The sequence below is a fragment of the Anomalospiza imberbis genome, chromosome 9 (genome assembly GCF_031753505.1).
Source record: "Anomalospiza imberbis isolate Cuckoo-Finch-1a 21T00152 chromosome 9, ASM3175350v1, whole genome shotgun sequence".
In the NCBI taxonomy this organism is placed as follows: domain Eukaryota; kingdom Metazoa; phylum Chordata; class Aves; order Passeriformes; family Viduidae; genus Anomalospiza; species Anomalospiza imberbis.
Genome location: NC_089689.1, coordinates 20,409,137 through 20,424,603, shown reverse-complemented (window position 1 = coordinate 20,424,603; position 15,467 = coordinate 20,409,137). Strand labels below are relative to the sequence as shown.

Here is a 15,467-nt window from a genome sequence, read left to right as displayed (position 1 = left end):
GAAGAACTGCTGCTTTTCAGAAATTATGGGGATTTGAGGTATGTCAGATCAGGGAACAGAGACTTTGGAAACTTCAGTGCTTGGGAAACAGCAGTTTGTTGATTACTGCATCTGCCAAAGCAAAAGCTGCTGCCATCTGTGAATGCCCCTGCAGCATGGATCTGTGCACATTGTAGCTCAGGTTGGTCAAAGGTTGATGTTGTTGCTGTCTTGCTTTTGCTACAGAAGTGCATCTTTTCCTGGCTGGGCTTTGTTATATTTCCAGCTGTCTCATTCTGGTTTCCCTTCAGTGCTGTTGGGGTGTGGGGCTGCCTTCCCTATCACCCCATGACTGAGGCCCTCTTGAGCAGAGGGCAGCCTGGGTGCTGACTCACGCTTGGGAAGAAGAGTGGGGAGCCAGCTGGGGCAACATGTGGCTGGGAGGAATGTGTACGTTTGGTTGTGGGGTAGGAGGGCTTTGGTGGATGTCCAGCCAAAGCCCTAGAGCAGAGCTTGGTGTGAGAGAGCTCTCCTGATCTGTCCTGGGCTGCTGTACACCTCAAGGCCATGCTCTGAAATGTAGGAAAGCATCTTCAAGTGACCTGAACTGGTGTGACTAATATGCCTAAACTACGCTCGGACATCACCCTCTTCTACAGCGCTCAATGTCCTTGTATACAAGAAGTCATAAAGTGGGATCTGGCTGCTGCACAGTGCAGTGTTCTCCCAGTTGTTGATGCTTCTCTGGGAGTAAAGACTTGGATGAGAATTTGTTCTTGTCCATGCTGAAGTGGTGTGAATGTTAGTTCAGTGCTCAGAAGTCACCACTTCAGGAGCTGTAGGTGATGGTCCAGCTGACATGGACCTTTTCCTGTCAAGCCTCCTTCTCCCCTCCAGCTGGCTCTTGCTAAAGACTTTGCTTTTGCCCAAAATAGTAACAATGCTTTAAACTACTTATGCTTGGTATTTTAGAATGGGCTGTTCCCTGCATGTGCTCTGCTCTCCCTTCCTCCAATTGTTCCTGTTAGCTGTGCTCTTCTATGGGCTGGCCATGGCACTTGGTAATTATTCTGCTGTCATGCTGTGAACTGAATTCACACCTTATAGGGCTGTATTTACTGGGCCTGCTGGATCAGTGCCCACTTCCTTCCTCTGCTCCTCCTCACTCCAGGACTGTAAGAGACCAGCATGGGGCCAAAGACCCTGCAATATCATTACCCTCTAGTAATGCTCAGAGGTCCTCCAAGGGTGTGTAATGCACAGCATCTGGGTTGGGACATGTGCTAGGGCGAAAGAAAGAGCCTGTGAGAGAAAGCTGAGCTGCTCTTACATGGGAGTGAAAAAATTACAGCAACTTTTAGGCATATAAAGCTTTCCTTCCAGGTCAGGGACCAGGGAAGGCCTAATCAGCTGTGGGCCTACAAGGCAAGTCTGTGCTAACTCCCAGCACCAAAGTGCATGGATGTGGGGCAGTTACAACAGCAGCACAGCTCTGGGGAAGAGCCCAGCCTTGCATCTGGGTTCCTGCCTGCTTCCCCATTAGAGACAGCTGTGGCCCTAGGATTTGTGTCTGAAGAGGGAGAGCTCCTTCCTTGGACCTCCTGTGATCTTTCCCAAGTGGCCAAATGGGGATGCACCAGCAACTCTGCTGGGAAGGAACTGGGTTCAGCTGCTGTTTTTTGAGACTGTGCCCCTCATATCAGCTTTGTGTGTGTGAGGGGAGTGCTCTGGTGGGTGTGGTTACACCCTCACTGGCCTTGGCAGAGCACAAGTTGGAACCTTTGAAGGTTCCAGCTGGTGTAAAGCTCAGGAGGCAGAGCTGGTGCTAGGTACAGTGTGGTACTGTGCTGAGGGGAAGGTGAAAACAGTTAATAATCCACCCTCAGCTAATCACTGAGGGCTGACAGGAGGCACAGGCTTGGTGGAGCTGCTTTGCACAGACCAAGGTGCTTATCAGCTGTGCAGTGTCCCCAGCAGCCCGTGGCAATGCTGGTGCAGCTGAAGGACAGGCTTGATGGCTCTGGTGCAGCCCCATAACCTCAGACACTGTGGCTCCACCATGTAGAGCAGCATGGCTGAGCTGGCTGTTGGCCAGGTAAGGGCTCAAATATGTTTTCTGCAACTTGCTCCAGCACAGTTCAGCCTGGAAAAAGAGGCATTTTTCCAAGCGTAGGGGAGTCAAGCTCCAATAAATGTCAGCTGAGCGCTGGTGCCTGCTAACCTTGCATGAAGCCTCAGCAAGGCACCAGGGCTTCCTGGCAGCAGGAAGGGAAGACAGATCTGAGTTGGTGGAAGAATATGTGACTGAAGGCTGAGCACAGGGTTTGTGGTGCTTTGCATGGCTCCTCCATGACATCCAGGCTGGCTGTGGCAGTGTAAACTAACTGTTTGTTTTGCATCAGGCTTTAAGCCAGTGCCAGCTCCTTTCTAGCCTTTGGGGTGATTACAGCTGTTGCTGTATGTTTCCCCCCCTCCTTTTTTTTTCCAATAGCAATTCAGTCTGCAAAAGTAGGTACTCTACTCCAGCACCATAAGCAGGCAGTGATGGCTGCCTGTAGCTAACAAGACAAACTAAGTGCTGCCTGCAGAGCCATAGTAAGGCCCCTGTGGTTGTGAGACAGGACACAACATAAACTGAGGCCACAGCCATGCTGTGCTTCCAGTTGAGCCTGTGGTGGAGCTGCTGTGCTTGTAGTCAGCATCTAGATGGGACAGGTGATATATCTATCTTATCAGGGACAGAAACAGAAGTACAGCCTTTGCACTTGCACAGCATCCTTCTGCTAGGCTGTGCTAGGCTCAGGGTATTTGTAAACTGGCCCTTAAGACATAAGTCTCCACCCCTTGCCCAGATCCCCAGCCTCGGGAGAAGGGGACTTGGGTTTGGGAGCCATGTTTTTCTCTTCCATCAGACTCCATTAAGAAAAAGTCAAGTTAAGCAGTTTATTAACATTTAAAATACTGTACAGTGTGTAAACCACATAACCCCCTCCCCACAACAACCCAGTGCTCTCAGCGGATGCTCTGGTGAATAATACTGCTTTTGGCACTGTTTGCCTTCTCTTTCTCCTTCTTCTTTATGGGGTCCATCTCAAAACAGCGCCAGAGCCGCAATGTTTCATCAGCAGCTGCTGAGGCCACTGTTGTACCATCAGGGCTCATGGTCAGGTTCAAGATTCTGGCAGTATGACCTGAGGAGGAGGAGTGTGCAGTCAGGGCTGAGCTGATCAGCACATTCATATTTACTTCTGTATGCTCCCATGAGCCCTGCCAGCTTGCATAGCTGTCCCCCCACTGGCTGTGGCAGCATGATTTCAGACACCAAGCATACACTTGGTGCAATAATATTTCTTACACAGCCCGTGGGCATGCTTTACTCCTAGCAGCATGCCCCTGGATACTGTCCTGTATCAGTGATGCTGCAGGCTCAAACCAGGGAGTACAGCTGCCTTCAACCTCTAACAGGTCCCCCTCGCCCAGGCCCTGTCCACCTACCTTGCAGCTCAGCAACCTTGGTCATTGTTGGATACTTCCATAGAACCAGCTGATTCTGTGCAAAGCCATGGCCTGAAATGAACTCCTTGTAGTTTGTTGACCACAAGATAGAACAGACCTGAAAAGAGGCAGTAACACAGGTAAGACAAGCTGCTTGTGCTGATGCTCACCACTTGGAGGTGAGCATGATCCCCTCCTTTCCCATGCCTCTGGGCCTGAGGAGCCAGCAGCTCTGTGTAGGTGTGCTGCCAGAAGGTGTTTGTCTCCAAGTTGATGTTCATCTCTCACCTGGGAATGGGCATCAACAGTACTGAGACAGGCGCCAGAACACACGTTCCAGATGCGGATATGTCTGTCACTAGTGCCACCTCCAGTGGCTAGAACATTCATCTGCCATGGGCACCACGCCACAGCCTGAGAGAGAAGAGTTCATTTTAAGACGTACAAGAGGCAACCTGCACCAGCCAGTGCTGCACGTCTGCCTTGCACACATATCTGCCCATGGCAGCCCTGTGCTCACCTTGACAGCACCCTGGTGCTGAGTGAAGGTCTGTACAGGAGCGAAGTCTCCACCTCCACCTTGGGTGCATGGCCAGACGTTCACCAGATTGTCATTGCCACCACTGGCCAGGTAGCGGCCATCTAGAGACCATTTGAGTCCACACACCTCCTGTGTGTGGCCAGCAAGGGTGGCCACATGATGCTCAGCCACTCGGACATCATGGTGATGGATGTGCCCAGTCCGTGCACCACTGCAGAGAGAAGAAAAGGCTTGCAGGGTCAGGCTGACACATTTTCACCCAAATCCATTTTTGTTGTTGCAAGGCTGATGTACCTGCCCACTGGTCTTTCAACCAGTGTTACCAGCAACACTGGTCTGTTGGTGTGAGTGAAACACCCACACAAGCTCTTTACAACTTCAGTACAAAGTGCAATACGGGAAAGAGGCCTTCTCACAGTCCCAACATATAAGGCTGAGCAAGAATCTCAAGCCAGGACAGAAACTTCTCTCTGCCATCCCTAACCCACACCACGCATAGATTGAGGGATAGGAGTTTGCAACACCTGGAAACTGCCCTTTACCCACTGCTTTACCTGGAGAGGATGTAGCTGTTCCAGCTGAGGGTTCCCACACGGGCACAATGGCTGGTCATGTTTCGGAGACGTTTCTGCTGCTGAATGTCCCATAGCTGGAGAGGCAACGCAAAAAGTTCTTCAGAAGAAACCCAATCCCATTGCTATGCCCTAGGAACCTCACTGCACATGCTCTGGCATTCAGCCTTCTCAGTAAGGGAACAGAGAAAATGTGTATCTCATGGCTATAGCACAGAAGATAACACTACTTATCAGAAACTCCCAAACCAAACCCTGCCTTGCACACTGCACTTGGCTGGGGCAGTTCCACCCCACACCAGAGAAGACAAGTCAGGTGCATGGCATCCTTCCTCTGGCAGCCAAGGTTTTGTCCCCAGGCCCCACAGTTCTGTCAATCCCTAGAAAACACCTCTAGTTTTACTCCTGCATTCACCTGGACCTCAGCACTACTTGTGCCAACAGCAAGGTAGTTTCCTTCTTTAATCCATGACACAGAGGAAATGTAAACATCTGGATGCTCCATCTGCAGCAGCTGGATAATCTCCCCGGAAGCGTGATTCCACAGATAAACAGAGTTGTCCAGAGCCACTGCAAGGAAGTTCTGGGAGCTCCAGTCTATGAGATTCAGATCTACGATTTGAAAGAGCAATGCAGGTCACACCATGCTTACCCTAGAGAGCCCTGCCCTTCACCCGTGCTGATGCAGCAGGTGTGTGTGTGCACATGTGCACACACACACATACAGGTAAGGGGCAGCCTTCTGAGTGTCACTATGCCCAGCTGGTGGGGTCAGGTACTCTGCTCCAAGTCATCTACACAGTGGCCTAGACCACTGTTCCTGTAAGGCTATATAGGGACTCTCCAGAAGTGGTCTGTGCTAGCTTGGGTACATAAAATAATAAAACCAGCCCAGTTACACTGTCCTAGGAACAGCACTCCAGTGCAGAATGCTCTGGATGTCCAGCACTCAACCCTGCAGCCTACTTACAGTAGTCATTGCGGATCTCCGGTGCATCCAAGATCCGGTCTGGCATTGAGGGAATATATCTGCTATTCTTCCTGCTGGATCCAGGTGTCATTTTCTGACTGTAGAGCACTTTCAGGTTATTCTGATATCCTGTGTGCAAAGGAACAGGTTTGTTAACCTGAGTTAGCTTCCTCCCAGCTGAGTGCTGCTCACCCAACTAGGAATCCCTTGGAGTGAAAATAAAGTCCTAAGAGAAATGCTCTCTAGAGCACAGTGTGCTAACATCACTGGCAGTATGAACTGCTGAACCAGGGTGAGCTACAATTTCCTCATTCACAGAAACAAATTTAACAAACACTTGGGTTTTTGTATCCCATTATCTTTAGTTACAGTTTAAGCTAGAAAGTGCACAGCAGAGAGTTTGATGCTCTTACAGACTTCATGAAGATTCGCAACCTGCAGTACAGGTGAGCAGCTGGCAGTCATAGCAACTTTCCTAAATAAATTCACTGTAACTGTTATGCCCTCCCTCAACCTCAGGAACCCTAAGAAAGGAGACTCCAGCCTGTACAGCTCTCAGAAACCAGTTGATTTCTCCTGTAACCACACACAAAGGCTCTGCGTTGCTGTTCCCCTAACCTGATCTCCCCCACTGATTCAGCTCACACAGATCCTGTATCATACCTTCTGGAGCATTCTGTGGTTTTCCACTGAGGCGGAGGATCTTTGCCTCTTCTACATCAAAACCATTCAGATTCACTGCCCAGGCTTTCTGTTGCTCCTAAAGAGACAAATCACCCTCAGTGCAATGCATTTAAAACAATTCCCACACTGCAATTAAAACAGACACCTAAGTCCCCTTCTCTTAGAATCAGGAGGTGTTCAACCATGCTGCAAGGGTCAGCCACCCACAGGCAGGTCAAAGCAGTTTTTCCTCAGACTTTCACAATTGTCCTACTCACATTTTCATACAATGGCAAATTCAGTGTCATTGCCAGTGGGAAAAGCCACAGCATGACCAAATGCTTCATAAACAGATTTCAGAACACAGTGTAAAACATTCCAGAAGTGTTCCCTGTGTAGACATTGTCCTAGAATAGCTACCACCAGCAGTTTCACTTTGCATAGGCTCACAGCTTTGTGTTTTTGTTGCCTGCTGTATTTTAAAGCCTTATTAGTCAAAAGCTAAATTTTGCTACCAGAGGCAGCATAGGCTAGAGTGCATGGCAGTCTCTACAGCTTCAATCTCTTCCTAGGCTCCTGAAGCCCAGAGTTGCAAGTAGTGATGGCTGGGGCTTGTCAGCCCCATGTGCCCACTCGATAGAACCTATAGTTTACTCCTCTGTAAAGGTGCAGGAAGAATTAGTGGTTGTTGAAGTAATTGTAACTTAGCAACACGCTCACCTTCTTGGTAGGGGATTCCTCTGCAGGGTCATTCTCTTTGGTTAGGAGGAAATTTGCCATCTCCATCTGCATAGTGCTGCGGTTAGGAATGTAGCGATCACCCCCAGCCTTTGTGGGGGTGCTTTGAATTTTGGATCCAGATTTACCTGCATTCGCATGTAAAAATATAGTCTTACAGCTATTTAACAGCCTGTATTAGAGCTTTCACGAGAGCAAACCCAGCACTCTTCCACATCACACCCACCAGACAAGTAGGACTCTGAGATCTCATGCCACTCAGGCACAGCTAACTTTTATTTTCCTCCCTGCCACCAAGCTGTGGTTAGGGACTGTCTGGAGCAACTCCTTGGGTCTAGTGCAACAATTCCAGAGTCCAAAGATAAGGGGAGGATACAAAAACACAGTTACAGGATGTAAAACTGTCAGCTGACAGTCCCGCCCACACTTGCCCCAGCATGCAGCTGTGCCAGCAAGGGAGATCAGCAGTTCGCCGGCCCCCGTGCTCAGAGCTCTGCCCCTCATGCTGGGAAGGAGGTGGGTGATTGTCAGGAGCACAGCCCACCTCCTCCTGCCTCACCAGCAAGCCGGTAGGGCAGCGTGGCAGGGAGCCCAGAGCCTCATGGCTACAAGCAAACAACCTGGGCGAGGCTCCCACACTCAACCTCTGCCGCTGGCGGCCGGAGCTCACCGGGTGTCTTGGACGGCGTTTTGCTGGAGCTGTAGGAGCGATTGGCCGGCTTCATGGGCGACACTCCGACGGGGCTGGGCCCGGGGCCGCTCTCCTTGGCCTTGCGCTGCCATCGCGCAGGCGGCGCGTTCGGGATCGGCGTGTCCAGCTTCAGCAGCCCGTGCAGGTCCGCCTCGAACAGGAACTGCGCCATGCTCCTGCGGGCGGGCGGCGTCAGCCGTGCCCACCGGCCGGGCTGCAGCCTGCTCCGACAGGCCCCGCCGGCCTCCCCACCCCCGGACCTTCCAAGCCCTCCGGCCGCTCCTCCCTCCCCACCACCGAACTCCCTCCGCTCTCCCCAACCGCTCCTCGGGGACACTTTCCATCAGCCGACACAGCCTCCCTCCGCTCGCCCGGGGTCCTTCCTATCAGCCGACAGCCCTTCCAGCCGCTCTTTGGGGCTCTCTCCGATAAGCGACATTCTCCCTTCCCCTCGTCCGCTTGGCCACGGCCTCCCCGCTCGAGGCTGCGCCTCAAAGCTGCCTCCCCGAGCGCCCGGCCCCACGGCACGCTCACCTCCGCCGCGCCGCCGCCGCTCGCCCGCCCCGCCTGCGCCGCAGCATTTTAAACGGCGCGCGGACGGGGCCCCGGTTGGCCGCTTCAAACCCAACGGCCGCGCGCTGCCAGGCGACGGCCGCGCGACGCGACGCGATTGGCTGAGCGGCGGGGCGGGGCGGGGCGCTCGCGCGTGCAGCTAAGGGGCGGGGCCGGGGGCGGGGCGGCCTTGCTGGGGCGGGGCGATCCGGGCCGGGGGCGGGGCGGCGAAGGAGGGACCGGGCGGGCTTGGGAAGGGACGGGAGTTTATGGCGGGGTGGGGGCGGTCGTGGCTCCCCGCGGCTCCCAGCCGCTCATGAGCAGGTAGGACTGGTTGGCGATGTCGGTGCTGGACAGGCGGCCCCCAGCGTGCTCCGGCGGCGGGCCCGTCTCGCGCCGCGGGCCGGGCAGCACCTCCAGCAGGCAGGGCAGGATGGCCTCCTCCGGCGGCTGCTTGTCGAAGGCGCTGGCCTGGGGGGACACGGAGTGGACGCGGTAGGGGCTGCCCTTCGAGCTGCCCTCGGGGAAAGCTGAGCCGCCCTGCCTCACCCCCTCACCTGGCCGTGCTTGCTGCTTTCCTGGAGGAAGCTGCCCAGAGCACGGTGCAGGTCAGGAACGGGCGGCCAGAGTTTCTGTTTCACGTTGCTGGGTACAGAGGAAGGGGCATCGAAGGTACCCTCAGACTTGGGGTGCCCTAATGCCCCGTGCAAGGTGCCCAGGCTTGGTGCTGGACCCCCCCGCTTGCCCCCGGCACAGCCCTTTACCTGTAGAGGGAGGGGAAGGTGCACCGCAGCCCCAAGAGCACTGCTGAGAGGAGCAGCGGCACCACCGTAACACTGGGGATGAGCCAGCCTGCATCGGAGGAGGAACGCTGGAACTGTAGCCCTTTCCAGACCCACCACCTCTGAGCCCTTCGCAGCGCTCTGCCCGGTGCTCCCCACCCCATTTCCAGCACTCTCCGTCTCTTGCCGTCAGCCGTGTGGCTCCTCTGGGCGCAGCCTCCAGCCCTGTCCCTTACCCGCATCAGCCACGGCATCAACCACAACAGGTTCGGACCAGGCGCTCCAGCTGCCCTGGTACCACGGCCCGCTGGGCTGGGCCCGCACCTGGGCGTGGTAGCGGGTCCCTGGCCGCAGGTCCAGGACTTCTTTCCTAGCTGCTCGTGGGACCTGCAGGACCTGCGGGGCCGAGCCGAGCTGGAGGCATGGCTGCTGTGGGGCGGCACCAAGGGGCAGGTCCCGGTTTGCCCGACCCCGTGCCTGCCGTGTGTCAGCAGTGGAGGTGGGCAGGGCTGCTCGCGGTATCCTGGCCAGGCCTTACCTTCCAGTCATGGCTGTTCTCCATGGCATAGCGGATCTGGTAGTCCAGCTGCTCTGCCAGCAGCTCCAGGGGCGGCAGCCACTGCAGGCTCAGCCGGCCCTGCGACACTGTTGCCTGCATAAACTGTGGGGCATCTGTGAGCACTGTTGGTGTTGGGGACAGTCATGTGTCGCTCCTGTGAAATGGGACATGGGACACTGTGTCCCCTGTGAGCCAGGCAGGGGCTGTGGTGGCACTGGGACTCACCAGCCTGGTGCAGCCAAAAGGGCTCCTTGAAGTAGCTGAGTGTAGGCAGCATGTGTGTCCGGGTGACATTCACCAGGATGGAGATGGCACTGCCAGCCTTGGGCTGGAAGGTGCAGGCATGAGTGCCCTGTGCCCCCCTGCTCACCTCCTCGCACTGTTGCCATGCGTCTTCTCTGTGGGAGGAGTGGGGAGCCAGTCAGTCCTACCAAAGCATACCCACAGCATTCCTCCAGCATACAGCCAGCATTCCTCCTGCACTTGCCCAGGAAAGCTACTGCTGCTTGTAGTTGGAGGTGCAATGTGGCCAGGAGAGGTGGTGAGGAGGTATGAGATTGGTGGTAGTAGGGCAGAGCAGGGCATGGGCAAGGCACCCAGTGTGGGATACTGGGACACAGCAGGACCAATGGTCCCTGGGATGTGCCTGTCTGAGTGCCATATGACTGCCATGCCCCTTACCTTGTGCCAGCCCCGCTTGGAGGTGGCCGGTAGAAGAGCTGGTGGGAGCTGTGGGGCTCTGCAGGGTCCCAGCTCCACTCGCAGCGCACGTGCCGCAGGTCAGGGGTACTGCAGCACAGCCCGATGTCTCCTGGGGAGGCGAGAGCCAGGGCAGGGAGGGGGCTGCTTCCCCTTGGCCCCCCAAAACTTGGGTGTTGCACCTCACCTACAACAGGACCCCCACCCCCTGCAGCCCCAGCTGTGGGTGACTCCCTGCTGTTCCTGCCAGCACCCCTGCAGAGGCGATGGCTGCTCACCAGAGGAGTGGGGTGTCTCGGCAGCCACTGCCTGTGACCAGGGCCCCCAGACGCCGTCCATGGAGGTACCGTCGGGTTTGCTGCGCACCTGGATGTGGTACCTCATCCCTGGCTGCAGGTCTCGGAGCACCACCCAAGTGTTGGTCTGGACCAGCCTCTGCAGGAGAGGGGCCAAGCTGAGGAGCAACTGCAGGCCTCAAACCCCCCTGCCCATCCCTGACCCCTCCGTGTACCTGCCCCAGTCCCGGGGAGACTGCCCCGGCCCCGGGTGTGTGGGTGCTGACAGTTGACTGAATGGAGGGGTCCCCAGCGTGCTGCCCACTGGGGTTCAATGTGGTGCTGCCGGGCATCCCTGGGGAGCTGGCAGGGCAGCACTGCACCTCGTAGAGGAAGAAGTTTGGGAAGTCGACAAGTGGTGGCTGCCACGACACGCAGAGCTGCCCCGCAGCCCCAGCCCAGCGGGCCGTGATGTTTACGGGGGGAGCAATGAGACCTGCAGAGAACATGCCAGGGTGTTTGTCCTCCTGCAGCAGCTCCGGTCCAGGCAATGCCTGGTCCTGCTGGGGCACACATGGAAGTCCCCCCCAAGGCTGCCTCTGTGCATGCAGGGCTCAGGGTGCTGCCAGCCCCCATGGCAGGCAGGTCAGGGGACCCACATCTGGGGACTGTCCTGTTGTCACAGGGCATTGCCCAGTCAAAGGGACTCACCCACTGCATCCACGCTGAGCTCCCGCCAATACTTTGTGTGGTTTGTGGTGGCATCTAGGACGTGGAGGTGGAGCTGGGTGAAGAGCCGCACGTCCTGGCTGGGGAAGACGCAGACATGTCGCTTCCTGCCAGCCCCATGGTGCCACGTGGAGACCACACATTCTGTGGGCACATCCCTGAGGAATGGAGAGTAGGGTCTTGCAGCACCTCACACCTCCTGCCTCGGGTCAAGCTTGAGGAGAGGCAATGTGGGGCACAGCACCGAGACCTCAGTGTCACCAGCTCCTTTCCTGTGCCATAATCCACTGCAAGGCACCATCTCCATGGGACTGAGGGACAGCCAAGGCCTCAGCCCTGCTGCAGGGTGTGCAGTGGCTGCTGTATAGCTCCTTGGGGCTCTCCATCTCTCCTTGCAGCCTGGAGCCACTGGGATGGCCCAGATTGCTGTGACACCCTGGCCCTGCTGCTCTCTGTGCAGCAAGGAGGAGGCTGGGCTGTGTCCCCACCATCTCCTACCTGCTGTACCAGTAGTAGAAGTGGCACATCCCAGTTGTTGTCTCCTCTTCGTCCCAGAAGCAGGTGAGGTCCTCGAAGGAGCGGGAGAAACAGAGGATGTCCTCGGACACGCCTGCTAGCAGTGCAGCGTCTGGGAGGAGTGTGGCCATGAAGGAGCCCCTGGGCACAAACCCGTCCCCATCTCACCTGCTTCCACCTCAGGCACGCAGGGCAGCCTGAGCATGGCCGTGGCACAGGTGCTCTCCACCAGCTTGGCCCACTGGGGAGGGACATGGCACCCATGCTGGCTGCTGGCTTGCACTGGGGTCCTGGTTGGTGCAGGGCTCCCCCCGGCCCCACCACGCCCCCTCCTCAGTACAAGAGGTCCTTGAGGACAAACAAACATCCCGAAATAGCCCTGCGGTCAGAGGGGAGCTCAGAGCCCAGCGATCAGGGGGAAGCACCCCTGCCCTGCTCATGCCGGAAGGTGCGCGGAAGTGAGATAAGGAGGAGCAGCACACCAGGGAAAGGGAAAGGGCCTGGGGGCTGGTGTGGGGGCATGTGATCCTGAGCAGGGGGGATGCCCAAACCCCTGCCCAGAGACTACCCTGGGGACATGCCTGTCCCCCTCAGTAAGCCGTGCTCCCTGTCATTATATGGACATGCTGGAGCATCACACCCTGCAGGATTTCTATCCAAAGCACTGGTAGCTCTGCTGACATATGGGTGTCTTCCTCTGTTGTCTTGGAAGAGGGGACAGCATCAAGATGCAGATGTGTAATGCACAGGGGTGGTCTTGCTGTCCCCAGCATTGCTTCAGCAGTCCTTTCTCCCTCACTCCCTCTGTGTTCTGCTCCAGCCCTCTTCCTCCTCCTTTTCCTACTGGCATTTGCTGCCTTCTCCAGGGGTTGCCCTCAGCTTTGGGACCCCACAAGCCCACTGCCAATGTCTGCTGCATTTGCTGAGGGCATCCATTCTCTGCTACACACCCACTGCTCTGCCAATTGAGCCCACCCTGGGCAAAGAATAAGTCACAGTTCCCAGGTATTCTTGCCACCTTTTTGGTGTCCTTCTGCTCACCCTGTCCCTTCTCTTGCTCTGACACCCCCCAGCCCTGTTCCTCATTTCCCAGCCCCGTGTTGCCTTCTTCCCCATGCCCATTGTCCCATCTCTGCCACAGCCACCCCACCTGTTCTCTTTTTGCCCCCATTACCCAACCCCAGGCCTCATGCTGGCTCCATGACCACACCCAGCTCCGAGCACCAGGAGATGAAATGGCCAGGTCCCAGCAGCTCAGTGGCACAGGGACCCATGGCACCAGTGGGAGGCCATCCTGGTCCTATGGGCTATCAGAGCATCTTTGCTGACCACAGCCCATTTCTTAGGAAGGGCAGCTGCCCAGCTCTGCAGCCCACACCAGCCATGCCTGGGCAGTGCTGCCAAGCCAGTGGAGGGCTCAAGGCACAATGATTTTGCAGAGGCTGTGGGCAGAGTCCAACCCTGACCCTCGTCCCACTGTCCCTATGGGGGTGACTCAAAATGTGCTCCCAAGTCTGTCCTGGCCAGAGACCTGGGGTGGGGCTAGAGAGACAAGCAGGAGTTCAACAGGGTTTTTATTCAATTAATGCTTTTTATGGTGTTACAGAAAGTTCTAAAGGGGCTGGGAGGTGCTTAAAGAATGCATGGAGAAGCCTGAAATGAAACAAAGTTGTGGAGTGGCTCTGGCAGGTGCAGTGTGCCAGACTCGGGCCAGTGAGCCAGACTGGGGCCAGCTATCAGCTAAGATGAGGGTGTCCAGCAGGACAGCAAGATCATGCCAAGGCTGGTGCAGGAGCACTGAGGTTAGCCTGGAAGTGCCACTGCATTGCCCATGGTGCAGAACTGTGCCATCAGATGTTGAGTCTTGTTCAAACCCTCATCATATCGTAACTCTGAGAGCTTCTGATGAGGAGGCCCTCTGCTACCTGAGTAGGATTGGGAGCACCAGGCTGCCATCCTCAGGGGCAACCCATGGGCAGCCAAGCTCTGCTTGCAGAGAGCATGGATGTTCCTTTACTGCAAGCATCTCAGGGTGTCCCACAGGTGAGAAGGGCACTCCGTTGCTTATCCTGAACATTCCCTGCACACCCTCCTGGAATGCCCCCTTCCCAATCCCATAGATTTTGGCTGCTGTGAGGTGCTCGCTGCCCACACCTGGCATTCTAGCTCCTCTCTGGCCCATCCTTTGGGGGAGAAAATAGCCCCAAGGACCTACCTTGGGATGTCACTGGCTCAGGGGCTGACGGTGGGCTGCGGAGGCTGAGCAGGATGGTAGGGAGCAGTGAGAGCTGCCAGCCCTGGCACAGGCAGGCTGCCATCCTGCAGCCTGTGTGCCGGAGCCACATGTGCTGCACTCAGCCCTTCCCAGTGTCCTGGGAGCTGCTGCAGCTCCTCCAGGCGATACCTTTATCTGGGAAGTGGTGGCTATGCAGCTCAGGAAGCCTGGCTGGGGGCTCCCCCCGCCCCATTACCAGCACTTCCCTGTGCCTGAAACCACAATGCCGCCGGCCGCAGTGCCAAGAGAGACTGCTCCTATCAGATAGGCGGCATGTCCTGCCCTTGTGGCTACTGGCATGCTGGGAGGATGGGGTAGGAAGAAAAACAACCCCAAGAAACTAGGGAGGCCCCTGTGTGGGGCAGGGCAGGCTGTTGCGGCTGCTGCCACATGGGAGCATGGCATATGGAACAGCTGATCCGCCTCCATTGTGTCCTGGTGTACTCCATGTCTGCTCTGCCAGTGGCACCATCTCTGTGGCTGTGCTGGGAGCAGAGCTGCAGGCACAGGGGGCAAAGCCCTCAGAGGTGCTAGCGGTGGTGGCAGCTGAGGACAGCACCAGAGGCACTGAAGGGAGAGAGGAGCAGCCAGCCCTAAGTTGCCACAGACAAATTTTGTCAAAAAAAGAAGAAAGACCTAGGTGTGAGCAGGACTGTGACACTGCCCCAGACACTGTTCCCAGCTGGGAGCAGAGGGGGTGCAGAAGCAGTGGCACATGTCAGGCTGTTTGTGAGGACCAGCCAGTCCCCATCAGTGATTCACTGGGGACCTCAGGGATGGGGCAGAGCGGCTGCTCACTAACAGCTGCAGTTGACACCAAAGAGCACTGGAGGCCAGAATGGAAAATCAGAATGGTATTGACAGGGTTCAGAGACCTTCTGGGGATAAAAGACGCTTGCCCAGAAGGTCAGTACAAATATCCCTGTCTCCAGCAGGGATACCAGGCTCTGCAGGAGCCACTGTTGCTTCTTGCACGTGGGACTGCAGAAGACAGATAGACAGCTGGATGGCATGTCCAGGGCTGAGCAAGCTGAAGCCAGAAGACATGAAGTCCAACCACTCTCAGGGTAACGTACAGCAGCAGTGAAGGTGAGGGACCGAAGCCTGGGACAGGAGCTCCTCCAGTAGGGTCAGCGCAGAGCCCAGGTGGCCCTCGAGGGTCGGGCACGTGAGGCTCACCCTGGCAGCACATGTTCGAGCAGGCTGGTCAAACGCAGCCGTCACTTTGCCAGATGTGGGAAGTTACCTGATGGCTCGGCACAGTGCTGGGAGGTGCCAGCTGGCCAGGGTGGGAAAGGTGTGGAGTTGCACAGCTCCACAGGACCCAGCTGGAGGAGCAGGGCCATCCCTTTAAAGACCAGCCAGCTGAGGGGAAGCTGCAGGAACAACTTCTAAGCATGCAAGAGGCAGCTGTGCATAGGAAGGACATAG

At 56.4% G+C, this 15,467-nt stretch overlaps 2 protein-coding genes across 6 annotated transcripts; both read right to left on the bottom strand.

Annotated features, from left to right (window-relative positions):
* Positions 1-2,908: 2,908 nt before the first annotated feature.
* Positions 2,909-8,329, bottom strand: CDC20 (cell division cycle 20). The gene is made up of 11 exons (XM_068199089.1): positions 8,184-8,329; positions 7,629-7,825; positions 6,941-7,086; positions 6,221-6,317; positions 5,558-5,686; positions 5,003-5,199; positions 4,570-4,664; positions 3,995-4,226; positions 3,763-3,888; positions 3,475-3,592; positions 2,909-3,170 (listed from the first exon to the last, which is right to left on the bottom strand). The coding sequence occupies exons 1-11, from the start codon at positions 8,228-8,230 to the stop codon at positions 2,992-2,994; spliced, it is 1,563 nt and encodes a 520-aa protein (XP_068055190.1). The 5' UTR covers positions 8,231-8,329; the 3' UTR covers positions 2,909-2,991.
* A 123-nt stretch (positions 8,330-8,452) lies between these two features.
* Positions 8,453-14,113, bottom strand: MPL (MPL proto-oncogene, thrombopoietin receptor). 5 transcript variants are annotated; one of them, XM_068199087.1, is made up of 12 exons: positions 13,977-14,113; positions 11,744-11,814; positions 11,228-11,403; positions 10,753-11,012; positions 10,520-10,676; positions 10,224-10,353; positions 9,768-9,940; positions 9,522-9,664; positions 9,220-9,412; positions 8,966-9,053; positions 8,759-8,846; positions 8,453-8,672 (listed from the first exon to the last, which is right to left on the bottom strand). In XM_068199087.1, the coding sequence occupies exons 2-12, from the start codon at positions 11,770-11,772 to the stop codon at positions 8,469-8,471; spliced, it is 1,641 nt and encodes a 546-aa protein (XP_068055188.1). In that variant the 5' UTR covers positions 11,773-11,814; positions 13,977-14,113; the 3' UTR covers positions 8,453-8,468. The 5 variants fall into 5 exon arrangements, with proteins under 5 accessions (XP_068055188.1, XP_068055185.1, XP_068055187.1 ...); XM_068199084.1 differs by having other exon boundaries at positions 11,744-11,873; positions 13,977-14,109; XM_068199086.1 differs by having other exon boundaries at positions 11,744-11,902; positions 13,977-14,105.
* Between the last annotated feature and the right edge of the window lie 1,354 nt (positions 14,114-15,467).

Coding starts and splice junctions, on each gene's coding strand:
- CDC20 (XM_068199089.1), bottom strand. CDS start 8,230: ATGCTGCGGCGCAGGCGGGGCGGGCGAGCGGCGGCGGCGCGGCGGAG. Junction 7,826..8,183: donor GCGGCGGCGGCGCGGCGGAG/GTGAGCGTGCCG, acceptor GCCCGCCCGCAG/GAGCATGGCGCAGTTCCTGT. Junction 3,889..3,994: donor AGCACCAGGGTGCTGTCAAG/GTGAGCACAGGG, acceptor CTTCTCTCTCAG/GCTGTGGCGTGGTGCCCATG.
- MPL (XM_068199084.1), bottom strand. CDS start 14,106: ATGTGGCTCCGGCACACAGGCTGCAGGATGGCAGCCTGCCTGTGCCAG. Junction 10,677..10,752: donor TCTCCCCGGGACTGGGGCAG/GTACACGGAGGG, acceptor CCTCTCCTGCAG/AGGCTGGTCCAGACCAACAC. Junction 9,413..9,521: donor AGAACAGCCATGACTGGAAG/GTAAGGCCTGGC, acceptor GCCGCCCCACAG/CAGCCATGCCTCCAGCTCGG.